The sequence below is a fragment of the Rhinolophus sinicus genome, chromosome 3 (genome assembly GCF_057876585.1).
Source record: "Rhinolophus sinicus isolate RSI-liver-muscle chromosome 3, RSI-T2T, whole genome shotgun sequence".
NCBI lineage: Eukaryota > Metazoa > Chordata > Mammalia > Chiroptera > Rhinolophidae > Rhinolophus > Rhinolophus sinicus.
In genome coordinates, this window is record NC_142503.1 from 146,463,333 (window position 1) to 146,477,117 (window position 13,785).

The 13,785-nt window shown below is 37.6% G+C and overlaps 1 protein-coding gene across 1 annotated transcript in view; it reads right to left on the minus strand.

The window, feature by feature from the left end:
* MYO5A (myosin VA) overlaps nt 1-13,785 on the minus strand; it is a 158,963-nt gene that overhangs the window by 60,419 nt on the left and 84,759 nt on the right. Inside the window, exons 12-15 of the mRNA XM_074327734.2 lie at nt 9,107-9,247; nt 8,005-8,130; nt 6,621-6,704; nt 631-792 (exon numbers count right to left, since the gene is read on the minus strand). Of these exons, the coding sequence (XP_074183835.2) occupies nt 631-792; nt 6,621-6,704; nt 8,005-8,130; nt 9,107-9,247 (513 nt within the window). The remainder of the gene's footprint in view (nt 1-630; nt 793-6,620; nt 6,705-8,004; nt 8,131-9,106; nt 9,248-13,785) is intronic.

The window sequence follows — 13,785 nt, forward strand, 5'->3', positions numbered from 1 at the left end:
AAACTATAACCTCACTTTAAGACGATTTAAGCCCATGTACAGTGGGAGTTCTGCTGTAAAAAGATACTGAAAAAAGTAGCAGATGGCTTAAGCGTATGGAAAATAAGTGAGAGAAGGGGAGAGTCCAGTCAGGGTGGGGTTACCATTAGGAATTTGGGATGGGGACTGGAGGCTGTGGCCCTGTGTCAGGTCTTTCTTCCTGTCTGCACTGGGCACAGGGTCCCACGCCCAGGGAAACACGCTGACTGGTGCTCAGCCTCCTGTCCAAAGTCTCCAGCCATTGTTCAGGCACTAAGCATGTGTGGCACGTTTCCCACTCCCTATGGAGAGCATAAAACATCAAAGAAAGGAAAGGGCATGGTTCCTGGGCTGAAGGAGCTGATGCTCTGTATGAATCCAGAGAGGAAACTACCAGAGAACAAAACACAGGCAGCAGTGGTCTGTGAGGGAGATGTGCGTGCATGAATTAAGACACAGAGATAGGAGAGGTCGGTGTTACATGTTCTCACAGTGAAAGCTCCAGCCTCTCCTCACCTGAGGGCCCTACTTGGGCGGCTGGGAAAGGAAGCCCTGAGGCTTCAGCTGAGCCAGAGGGGCAGGAGCGCCACAGCAGGGGCTCCCTGAACTCACCTGGTGCCCCACCGTTTTCTTGTGCTCTTTGGCTGTCTGGGTTGGTCGGCCTTTGGTGGGCTTTGCAGGAGTGCGGGTGAGGAGTGTGCGCCCTGAAGAGGTGGCTGAGGTTGGACTGATGGTCTTCTCATCATCCTGAAATAATTCTGGTAGCATCTTAAACTGAGTCAGAAACAATAAAAAGAAAGTACGCTCTAAACCCAAACTCAAATGTAAACCTTTACACAAACATTATGAAGATTTGCAATCCATAGTGATTCCCTTCCGTAAGTAAACCTTTTCAGTCACATTCCAGAAATGGTCAATATCTGTGCTGGGAGCCAAAAATATGAGAGGAGTGTGACAAAAATGCTATAAAAATATGGGTGGAAAAATGCAATAATTCTATAACCATGTTTGGGGGAAACAAAATTAAAGCTACTATTGAAATCCTAATCCACAGAAATTGGCCACTATGAACATATTACTGGTTTTGAACTACAATCATTTTATGAGCAAACTGCTAGTTGAAAATCCTATCTTATTACCTCAGTTCCACAAAATGTTTTCTCACCATGCTTCATTTGTCTGCCCACTAATTTAGCACCAGCTAAAAAATATCACTGAAAATCTCAGCAGGAAGCGTATCATGCATTAGTTCTACAGTATTATGAGATTAAAAATTAATGAAAAATTAATAATAATTTTTAGAAAATAATTTGGATTACAGAAAAAGGTGAAAAAAACAACAACCCCAAAACCCATCCTTACCCTGTAAGCTGTTATATTTGTTTTCAAGGGATTTATCAATTTTGTGTTGTATCAGGTTAGCAATATGAAAGTCTATTAACAGATCTGGTACTTAGTAAGTGGGTGGATGGTATTAGTCAATATGGTTGGGAGAAATTTTATGGAACAAAATAGATTTCAAATTAATTCACAGGAACATCTTGATATATGTCCATATCTTCATAACAGTGCCACATTCCATATAAATAAAACAAATCTTTCTCATAAGTGAAATTATAATTGTAATTACTAATTATTTGTCTAATAATTTCAGATTGTCTCTAGAAGAAATAACTTTCTTAGAAGGATTTTCTTCATTAAAAAACAAAATCAAATAATTTCATTTACTGTGAATGTGTATATAAATCATAAGGATAATTTAGAAAATAATTCGCGATGCATATAACAAATTGTTATATATAACATACCAAAAATGGTTGCTTGCTACACAAATGAACGTATTCCTTGCTTTATAGATAAATAATACATTCTAGCTTGGTTGGTTATAAAGAGGAAATATATGTTTTATTAATATCTTATATTATAATGTTAAACCTGTTTTCCAAAGGGGGAAAAAGAAGAGTTCCTAATAGATTTGATGTGAAAACTCAGCACGGGATTAAGATGCTAGGCTATTCAATGACAGACCAAGTACTTAAGAATCTTACCTATGCTATTCTATCATTTCCAAATAAATTGCTCACTCCACATTAGCATTGCCTACCTAAACTTTGTTTTCCTCTCTTCTGTGTGAAATGGTTAATAGAGCTGGGCTCTAATATCACATTCACCATTAGGTGCTAGGTTGTCACGCAGCAGCCTACCCGTCTGTCCCCTCGTACCTGCCCCTAAAGAAAGGAGAGTCTGTAAGATGATCCTTTCAGGGGCTTTGCTTCACCTTTGTGCTTACACCTCATGTCTCTCTGTTTGGCCCCAGAAAGATGGCTGGTCAGCCAATGACAGGTAAGATTCCTCACGGGAGGAACAACCCAAGCCAGGCACAGCTGTGTGAGGACCACCAGGAGAACTCATGGGGTCGATAGAGGTGGGCACAGCCCCCCACCTTCCCCCAGCTAAGGAGAGCTTCTGCCTATGTGGCTATATTCCTTCCCATAACCTGCTTGGGAAGTGAGTCAATGATGTGATAACATCAGTTCTCCTTCCATTCTTATCAATAAGTTTTAGCATAAAGGATCTGTCCCTGGGGAGGCACATGTCATAATTTTTAAGACATCATGGGACTTTCTATTCCAGCTGTTTGCAGGCAAAGGTGATTTATTTGGATCAGTTTTCTGGTATTATGTATGAGACTCACAGACCGTGGAGAAAACAATACTACTTCCTTGTGTGTATATCAATAAAAGCCACAACGTGGCCTGATTCGGGACTCTCAGTCCTTTTAGGCTGGGAGACCCTTGGTCCCCTGTTTCACAACTTTCTTGATTTCTGTTTCTTTCTTAACCCTTTGCTGCCCCTTCTCGTTCTCTCACTGCCTGCGTTGCGTTGGGTGCGACAGTGCTACAATTTAACTTAATATCTACTAGAAAATTGCTTAGTGGTCAGAGTTCAGAATACATATATATATATATATACATATACATATACATATATATGTATATATATATGTATATATATATACATATATATATACATATATATGTGTATATATATATACATATATATATATATATATATATATATATATATATATGCATATACATACATGTGTGTGGCTTCCTCTTCAAAGAAACCATAGAAATCATAAATATAAAATTCTCTACATTGAGTTTTCTTAAAAAAACAAAAAGAGTACATTTTACATTGCTGTATTAGAAACTGCTCTATAATTTCTTCTTTAGGTAGTTGTTCCTGCTTCATCATTGGCCATTTTTCTCAGATATCTTTTCTGATTCTTCCTCAGGCCAGCCTCTAAAAGTTGGAATGCATACAGACTCTGGCCTTACTCTCTACTATTTTTAAAAAAAATCTATTTGTTCTCCCAAAGCATTGCTCTAAATACCATCTAGTTCTGAAGACTACCAAACTTATATCACCTACTCTGACTTTCCCCAGGAACTGCTGACTTTTATTTCCAACTTCCTATATGACATGTCTACTTGGATTATCTAATTGCCATCTCAGGCAAAACACGTTCAAGGCAGAACTCTTGATTCTTTCTCCCAAAGCCTGATTTTTTACAAGTCTTCACCTCAGTAAATGGCACCGTCATCCATCCAGTACCTCAGGCTAAAAACAGAAGTCTTCCTCAATTTCTCCCATTCTTTCACTCTCCATACTCAATCCATCAACAAGACCTGTCAATTCTATCACAAATCATATGCCCTCTCCACTGTTACTATCTCAGTACCTCAGTTCACCATCTCCCCCCTAGATCATTACTGCCCCATCTCCACTCACACCAAATACATCTCCTTCCAGCAGCATATCATTCCCCTTATGAAAACCTTCCAGATTTTCCAAGGCAGTAGGAATGAAATCCACACTCTTTACCACACTTCCCTCCAGAAAGTGGCCCCGCCTATCCATCCTACACATTCTATTCACCTCCCATGCTCCAGCCACACTGGCCTTCTTTTTGGATCTCACACACAACCAGCTTATATAGTAGCAGTGCTCCCCACTTGTTCTTCTATCTGCCTTGATGTCTGTCTCCCATTTTTCAGGGTACAGCCTGAATGACACTTCCTCAGGGAGGCCTTCCCTGATCACCCCAGCTAATGTAGACTGAGATACTTTCTAGCTTGATACCCTATTTTACTTTCTTTATAGCACTTATCACTTTATGGTATGATATTATCTAAGTGTTTGATTAAGTGATTATTACCTAGCTCCCCACAAAAGCAGGGACCTTTGCCTGTCTCATTTACCTTGTTTACCTAGCTAAATTCTCAATTTTCTTAAATCATTTATTGAAGAATTTATCCATTTTCCACTGACTGAGGATGCCAACTTTATTTAAAGAGAGAAAGACAGATATACAGACATATGAGTAGACAGATATGCCTGGACATTCCACCTTGTTTCTTTGATCTATCTATATCTAAGATAGGGAATTGCTTAAGACTGAACTTATATGTCTAGGAAATAGTGTTAAAGAAAACAGGAGGATCCAAGTAAGAGTTTCATGAAGATGTGGGAAATCATTTCAGTAATGACAATATTATTCACTAAGAGCTTTTAATATATAAAGCCCTGTTTAAGGGCTTAATAAAGCTTATTTAATAAATAAGTTTTAATAAATAAAAATTTAATAACACTTAATCCTCATTAACAACCCCTTAAAATAGACACAATCATGATTCTATTTTATAGATAAGCAATCTAAAGCATAAATTCAGTAGATAAGCTATGCTTCCCCTCATCAACGAACACATGGAAAGTTGGAGTTATAACTCTTTTTAATGGTATTTGGTAGAGTTGCAATTTAGTAGCGTTCAGTGGCGTTGCAATTTATGCATGTGCTCCTGGTATTAGATGTGGCAACACAGGATTTCTTTATGGTGAAAAAATATAAATTAAGACACTTTCTGTTAAGTTTATAACACCTTAATTCCTTTTCAAGTTACAGATTTGGCTAAAGGCTACAACATTAAAGAAAGGAAAAAAGAACAAAATACACATACATAAGTAAAACTCCACACTGCATTACCACAAACCTAATTCTATTCAAAGCACTTAAACAAGTCTTAACGTTCTAAAATTAGTACTTCCAAGAGAACAAATCAATACTATACTACACTTGCTTCCTACCAGGTGCAAAGAAATTAAAATATGAAGTTCACACCCTCAGGTCGGGTTTCTGCTGACTGGGGCAGGGGAGGCCTTTAAGCTTTATGTAAGTCCCTCAGTGTTACCATGCCAACTGCGACAATGCACAGACTGGCAGTCACTCCAGTGACTCCTCAGAACCGCCTTCTGATGATGACGCTGATAACTATCCAATCAGAAAAGTTGGGTCAGAATAAAGACACAACTGATTGTAGGTGCTTGGGGATGAGAACCTGTGGATGCTCTATTTAACCTAAATTACTGAGGCAGAGTCGTAACCCTAGAATTTCATGGGTTTTATCACTTCTGTTTCATCAAAATTATTTACAATTTTTAACTGAATAATACTCAAGGATTGGCACTGAGTTTCTCTTATAGCTCAATCTTATAAGCTATAAAGCACTAATGCCCAGTACCAAGGAGGACACGTGAAAACCTGACTCTTTCTACAGACACCTAGACTCATTATTTTCTGAGTGTTAAAACTGAAATTTGGTCTTTATATGATCTTTCTATTATTAAAATAATTGAAATAAAACAAGAGTCAAAATGTTCATATAATATTCCATTGAAGTTAAAAGGATTTAGAATAAACCAGAAAAACAAAAAGCGTGCTAGCCAGTAATCTGGAAGAATATGCATGAATATTTTTAGCTTTTTACTGATTATTTAAATATTCATTTTGCTAAACTGAGTAACTGGTTTCCTGGTTTGCTGCCTATAGAATGAAAGTGAGTTGTGTCTCCCTATCTTTTTCTGATGAGAGTCAAAGAGTGGAGGCTGGAATCAACATAATAATCAATCTAGTGTAACCATCATAGTTCTTTGCCGTCTGGAATATTCTTTTCCTACTAGAAAGCAGTGTTTCTAGTATGTATGCCTAGGAAAAGTAATTTCAATGTGCTTTGGGCCACACTTCAAACTGCACTCAATGACCCAGAGATCAACCTCTATCTGGACGGGGTGCATAAGGCCATGTTTCTAGTGCTTCCCTTCAGAATGACACAGAAAAATACTGTTTTCTCTCACAGTCTCTCACAAAGGCACAAGAATCTACAACTGCTGTGGAGGCAACAACTTCACATAAAACTGAAAGACAACATTGCATTGTAGTTAAGAGCACAGACTGAGCCATACAGCCTAGTTTTTAATTTGGCTTGAAAATTCATTAGCTATAAAGTCTCTGCCTCATGCGCCTCTTCTGTAAAATGGACAGAGTAATGATAATATCTCATTATAAGGATTAGATGAGTTAACATTTGTAAGGCATTTAAAACAGGACCTAACACACAGTAAGTGTTATGATAAGTTACAAAGTAACAGGAAAGCTGATTTTGTTAGAAAAATCATTATTATTGCTAAAAAGCTAATGCTTAAGTAATTAACATTTTATTGAATATATCCTGATTGGAGAAAATCATATACATGGTTACCTTGCTTGATTTAAGAACTTTAATTTGTTCTTCAAAAACGGTGTCTTTATTCTTTTCCAGAAAGCCTTCACACTGATATTCCACCTGAAAACACATGGAAAAATCTCCTTAACTAATAAAACTTTTGAATAGATATTATAATCATCAACAACAAAAAAAGTATTAGTCTATATGACAGGCTCTCAGCAATGTGGTATCATTGGTTCTAGTCTAAGAAACTAGAAACTTGGGAAGAAGTATGTTAACTACAGAGTGAAACTCCCTAAATATTTTTTTTCCTAGGGAACAGTGGTAGTACTTGACTAATTGTGGTCTAATAGATCCTCCCAATCACGGGTAAGCAGACCCATATGAAGTCGATTCTTGTCTCCCATGTTGGCAGCTCCTCCAAGGCTGACCCAACGTATCTCCTTCTAACCTAGTTCACCATCCAGCAGGGGTCAATCTCCTCTTGGGAGAGAAGAGATTAAAGAGAGAAGGGATCAGGAGGAACAAATGGCTGTCTCACAGAGAGAAAGTATAAGAGCTGATGATGGATGCAGGTGGAGGCCTGTAAATACTGTATGATTTGGTAAGTGGAACTACTCTAGAATGGACTGTTCCTGCTCCCAAAACTCCAGTGACTTCAACTACCTACCACTCATGGGGTTCCCAGCCTGTACCACAAAGCCCTCAGAAGGCCCTAAAGTCATTCTAAGGTTTCTAGCCAGGATTATGGTGGACTCAGAAGACCCTCAAACGCTGATGGAGACGATGGGAAGCTTACCCGAAAGCCTGCCTCACAACCTCCTTGAAATATAAATTAGTCTCATGGCTCCTGATTTTCACAGGAGACCACAGAACTTCTGGAGCAGAAAGTCTGCCTGCCTTGTTAGTCGGAATACAGTGACTCAATCACAAAGGGTGACACAAGTCCACAATTTCTATCCTGAAAACCCTGTGGTCAGCTATGTTTTAGAACTCAGAATTTTTCAGCAAAGTCTGAAGCAGCAATCTGTGATCAAACATATTAACATTTCTATATTAAAATATGTAAATATCCAGCCTAAGTGGGATAAATAAAAACTATAAATAACCTCATGTTAGTTCCGGTCAGATATCAGGTTTAGCCATTAAATAAATTATAAAAAAAACTTGGTTTTCAGAGTTTCTTGGATTTCAAAATTACAGATAGAGCATTATAGACCCATATTTATTTCATAATATAATTCCATTTAGGTAAAAGGAAGAGAAAAACAATAAAATAACAATGAAGATTATTTTTCCTATAAAGCCTTAAAGAATGTAAATGTCAGCAAAGAAAAAAATGATACCTCTTGACTACTGATTTATTTCCTCTTTGACCTTAAGTATTCAAAAAGAAAAAAGAATAAAGCTTCCTTACTTTATCAGCAAAATGTTGGATGATGAAAGCTTTGTTTGATAGACGGGGCTTTTCGAAGAGTGCACATTTGTTCAAATGTGTGTTGTACAATTTTTGGGCCCAAGTGTCATCTGTACCTTTAGGCATCTACAGTCAATGAAATAAAAAAGAAAGAAAGAAAACAAGATGGATATTGTTATAAGACTCTTCCAATGCATCAATCAAGAGATCATTTTTTTGGCTTCACCTAACAGTTTTGATATTCAATTTAGGAACTCATATTCTTTTCATATTTCTCTCTTAGAGGCAAAAAACCAATTACTAATGAAGAACAATGACTGAGACCTTTCCATGGGTGAATCAGCCCAATCTCTGGGCAACTTAATCTGCCAGTACCAGGAATCATCAAATAAATACTTGATTTGCTTTAAAAACAAAGCCTCACAAATAAAAGATGATATATCATGACATCATGTTATTTTCTCAAAACTCGTTAAATAAAGGTAACATTTGCACATAGTGAAATATTTACTAATTCAGAGAGGTATGAAATAGAAAGTAGTTTTCTGGATTATTAGGAGGATCAATCTATGTTAGAGATGTAACTTATGGCATATAAACTAAAGCGATATTAAGAGAAAGAATAGGTTACTTTCTAACATCACTCAGTGAGTAGTAAAGCTGGGGAATCTCACATTTTTCCAACTTGCTGCACCTTCAAATATTAAAGCTAAAACTCACATAATTTTAAATTATGGATATTTAGAGCTATTATTCTAAATATCTTTTGTACAATTTCTTGCATTTTTTTAAGTATATCATACCACTAGACAAAAAGTACCAACTATAAGCATATTGATCAACAAAAGTGGTTAAAATAGGTAGTAGTTGTATCTAATGTCAATTTTTCACATAACTGAGAATCAGCTGAAAAGAGAAGGAAATTCTCCTAGTTCCATTTATATTTAAAGCCCTTTGGGTGTAGGGCCCCTTCAGAATGCAAGTTCGAGCGACCCCCACAGTGGCACCTCATGGTGTACTATGAATCTGCTTAAATCCACTTACCTTCTGACCTTGATATATCTGTTGTGATAGACTAAGTACATCAGAAAATCATACTTACTTTGCATTCCTCATCCAGCAAATCTAGAATACCCAGTTTAGATTCTATAAGATTAATGCAAGGTTGATTATCATAAAAATCTATGAGAGTCCATGGAATTTGTTCCTTCATATATTCTTCTTGCTCCAATTTGAAGACATGCTAAAAGAAAAAAGAAAAAACGTGGCATTACTGGATTATTACCATAAATGTTAGTCAAGTAACAACGTTTATATAAAATAATCTAAGAGGATACCAACATAATCTGAGACAGTCCATAGCTTCCAGCAACAACAATCTCGAGGGAGAAACATCATTTACACACAGAGAACAATAAAAGACAGCAAAGAAAAACCACTGGCAGTAAAACCTCAGCTATATACAACACCAAGACACATCATAACTAAAACGCCAAAGGTTAAACACAAATAATCTTAAAAGCAGCAAGAGAAAAGCAGTTAGTTACCTACAAGGGAGCGCCCATAAGACTATCAGCTGATTTATCAACAGAAACTTTGCAGGCCAGAGGGATTGGCAGAAATATTCAAAGTGATGAAAAGTAAGGACATAACACCAAGATTACTCCATCCAGCAAAGCTATCATTTAGAATGCAAGGACAGATAAAGAGCTTCCCAGACAAGACAAAGCTAAAGGGGTTCATCACCACCAAACCAGTATTACAAGGAATGTTAGAGGGACTTCTTTAAGATGAAAAATATAAATAAATAAAAATATGAATAATAAAATAGTAATAACTACATACCTATCAACAATTACTTTCAATGTAAATGAATTAAACACACCAATCAAAAGACAGGGGGGCAGAATGGATAAAAAAATAAGACCCTTACATATGCTGCCTACAAGAGATTTTCTTCGGATTGAAAGACACATACAGACTGAAAGTTAAGGGATGGAAAAAGATGAAAATGGAAACAAACAAAAAAGTTGGGTAGCAATACTTATACCAGACAAAACAGACTTAAAAAAAAAAATCTATAACAAGAGACAAAGAAGGACCCAGTACTTCTGGGTATTTATCCAAAGAAACCCAAAATGGTATTTCGAGGGGACGGGCTCATCCATATGTTCACCGTACCATTATTTACAAAAGCCAAGACATGAAGGCAACCTGTGTGTTCCTGAATGGATGAATGGATAAAGAAGAGGTGGTACATATATACAATGGCATATTACTCAGCCATAAAAAAGAACAAAATCTTGTCATATGACAACAGATCGGCTTAGAGGGTATTGTGCTGAGTGTAGTGAGTCAGACAGTGAAACACAAATGTCTTATGATTTCACTTATAAGTAGAATCTAAAGAACAAAATAAACAAACAAAACAGAAACAAACTTATTCAGAGAATATTTTGATGGTTGCCAAGTGGGAGGGGTGTTGGGAGTGGGTGAAAAAGGGGAAAGGATTAAGAAGTTCAAATTTGTTGTTACACAGTAGTCATAGGAATATAGGGTACAGCATAAGGAATATAGTCAATAATACTGTAATAACTATGTATAGTGCCAGGTGGGTACTAGATCTATCAGGGTGATAGATGGGAAGGGGGTTGGAGGCAGGGTGAAAAAGATGAAGAGATTAAGAAATACAAATTGGTAGTTATAAAACAGTCATGAGGATGTAAAGTAAAGCATAGGGAATATAATTAATAATATAGTAATAACTATGTACAGTGCCATGTAGGTACTAGCATAGTCAGGAGGATCACTTCGTAAAGTATATAAATGTCTAACCACTGTCCTGTACACCTGAAATTAATATAAAATAATATTAAATGTCAAATGTAGTTGAAAAATTAAAGAAGTGGAGAAAGATAAAGGGGAATAAGAGGTTCATATTTCCAGGTATAAAACAAATACGACTTGGGGGTGTAATGCACAGCATGGGGAATAGAGTCAATAACATTGTGATTGAGTGGTACAGTGTCAGATGGTTGCTGGACTTATGGTGATCACTTCTTTAGCACAGGGAATATAATTAACAATATGGTAATAACTATATGTAGTACAAGGTGGGTACTGTTGAATAACTATAATGCACACCTAAAACTAATATAATATTGTATGTTAGCTATATTTTAGTAAAAATCTTTTAAAAAAACTCTCAGCTACATAGGGTTCATTGGTAAACAAGTAAATCTAGGTATGTGGCTGTTTTAAGTAGCTGATAAATTGAAAAGTTTTTAAAATTTTTTGATATGTATCCATCTCAAACTGCACTATATACTTTTTTGCTTCTTAAATTATTGCACTATTAAAACAAGGGCACAGAAATGCCTTAGATGGCCCTGAACAACTATGTAGAGTGGATGCCCTACAGACCACTGTACCATGCTGGGCAATGCTTACGGCCTAACAAAGTAATTCTCTTATGGGTCTGTGGTGTTGAAGTTCATGTGCTTCAGAACTGGATAATAGTCAGTCTTTTGTGTCTGCCTTGATTATTCTCCACAGTCAGGGACTCTATAGCTCACTTTTCTGGATTCTAGATCCAATCCTGTAAGCAGCTGCAGCCTCTACCAGTTCAGGGCTATTTCTGCTAAATGTCCCACCATTGCTTCTGATCTCCATTTACTCGTTTAAGCAAAAATATGTATTGACTCTCTACTATGTGCCAGTCACTAAACCCCATTAACAAAATAGACATGGGCTCTGCCCTCATGGTGTTTGGAGACTAGTAGGAGAAACAGACAGAAATCAAATAATCACAAGGACTATAATTCAAACTGTAATCATGTTACAGAGGAAAATAATGCGAGCTATGAGAGCAAGAGTGCTCACCTAGTTTGGATGCAGGATAGTGAGAGAAGGGTATGTGGCCTGAGTTCTGAGGGTGAATGGCAGTTAAGTTAGTCCAGGTGAGAAGGGCAAGCCCACCTCTGCTGTAGCCCCTGCTTCAGGCCACCCAGCCAATGCAGCCCGCCCACAACTTCCAGTCCCTACAGATGCTAATGGCCTCTACTTGTTAGTGCTTGGAGGTTTCTGCTTTCCTTTACTTGCCTTTGTCTTCCTGAGTTCTCTCACACATCTTGCTACTTTTCTGGGTTGATTAGCCCTCTGTGGCTATGACCAGATAACACATGTAGGATCCAAAACCCCATGAAACTTAGGTGTCACCAAGATTTCTGATACATAACTCTCCTCAGGCTCCTGGAACTTTCCCACTTTATTCTATACTTATAATGCCACTCTTGGCTCATTTGCAGCATTTATAGTCTAACCGGCTGTAATAAACTTTAGTTAAAAAAAAAACAAACCATGGTCAACTTTCTGAATATTTATGTCATGCTAATTAGAAAGCAAATGTCTTCTGTTCTTTTGATTAATGAGAAGACAAATAGGGCACCATGTTGTCAGCAGGATGCCTTGACTGATGGAACCAATATTGTCCAAAACAATGAGCCCTGTTTTTTTAAATTAATTTATATGCAGTCTCCACATTGACAACAGAAACACTGCTCCAGACTTGAAATAGGGCTTGTTTCTCACACACATCTCTATATCTATGTTTGGAAAAGTCTGTGGGGCCTCAGAAATGTTGGATGCTCAATTGTCAAAATGACAATGTGGGCATGAGGTTCAATATGAGGAGATCCTTGGTCAATAGGGTAATGTCTCTAAGCACTAAACCTGCCAGTCACTGCGTTTCTCACGCCCACTGCCCACCCACAGCTCCTGCTGAGGGAGCAGCCCTACGTTGCCAAGTTCTTTCCTGTGAGACCCCATATTCCTAGTCACAGCTGACTAGACCAAGTGTGGGGATGCACCTGAGGGCACGCTATTGCCAGAGATGTTGGATGAAAAAATGAACTGGGTTAATCAGATTCTCTTTCTCAGGTATGAGAATGGGGGAACAGGTGAGTAACAGTGGAAGCTGGAGCTGAAAGAAGAATGGGAGCTACCGTGTTTCCCCGAAAATAAGACCTAGCCAGACCATCAGCTCTAATGCGTCGTTTGGAGCAAAAATTAATATAAGACCCAGTCTTATATTATAGTAAAATAAGACCCGGTATTATATTATTATATCATATTATATTATACCCGGTCTTATATTATATTAAAACAAGACCGGGTCTTACATTATTTTTTGCTTCAAAAGACGCAGTGGAGCTGATGGTCTGGCTAGGTCTTATTTTCGGGGAAACACGGTCAGCAAGTTAAGAGAATGGGAGCAGGACTCCAACCACTGCTGGGTTCACAGGAAGTTAGAAATGACTGAGGAAGCAGAAACTTTGAGGAAGCAGAAATCTTGAGGTAAAGAAAATATGTACAGAATAGAAGGAAAGAATATACCATTTGGTAATTAGAGGGAATGGAGCAGTTGTGCAGAGAGAAGCTAAGATGCGGTATTGTATGTGTGTGTGATGGGGGAGGGGACAGAGAGAGATTGAGAGAGATAAAGAGAGAAAGAGAGAGAGAGAGAAGGAGGAATGGATAGAAACAGAAAGAGGGAAAGAGAAAGAGAAAAAAGAGGATCAGAAACACATTCAGAGACCCGAGGCCCTTGAGAAATAGACAAACTCGCCAGTTCCTAATGAGGCTGACACTGGTCCCTTGTACTTCTAGTCAACTTGTGCCAAAATATACTGGGAAAGAACAGAAAGCTGTGGCACTGATTAAAGTGTTAGGAGACTCTGAAAACCATTAAGAAAAGATAGTACTCAACTTAGTCTCTGATAG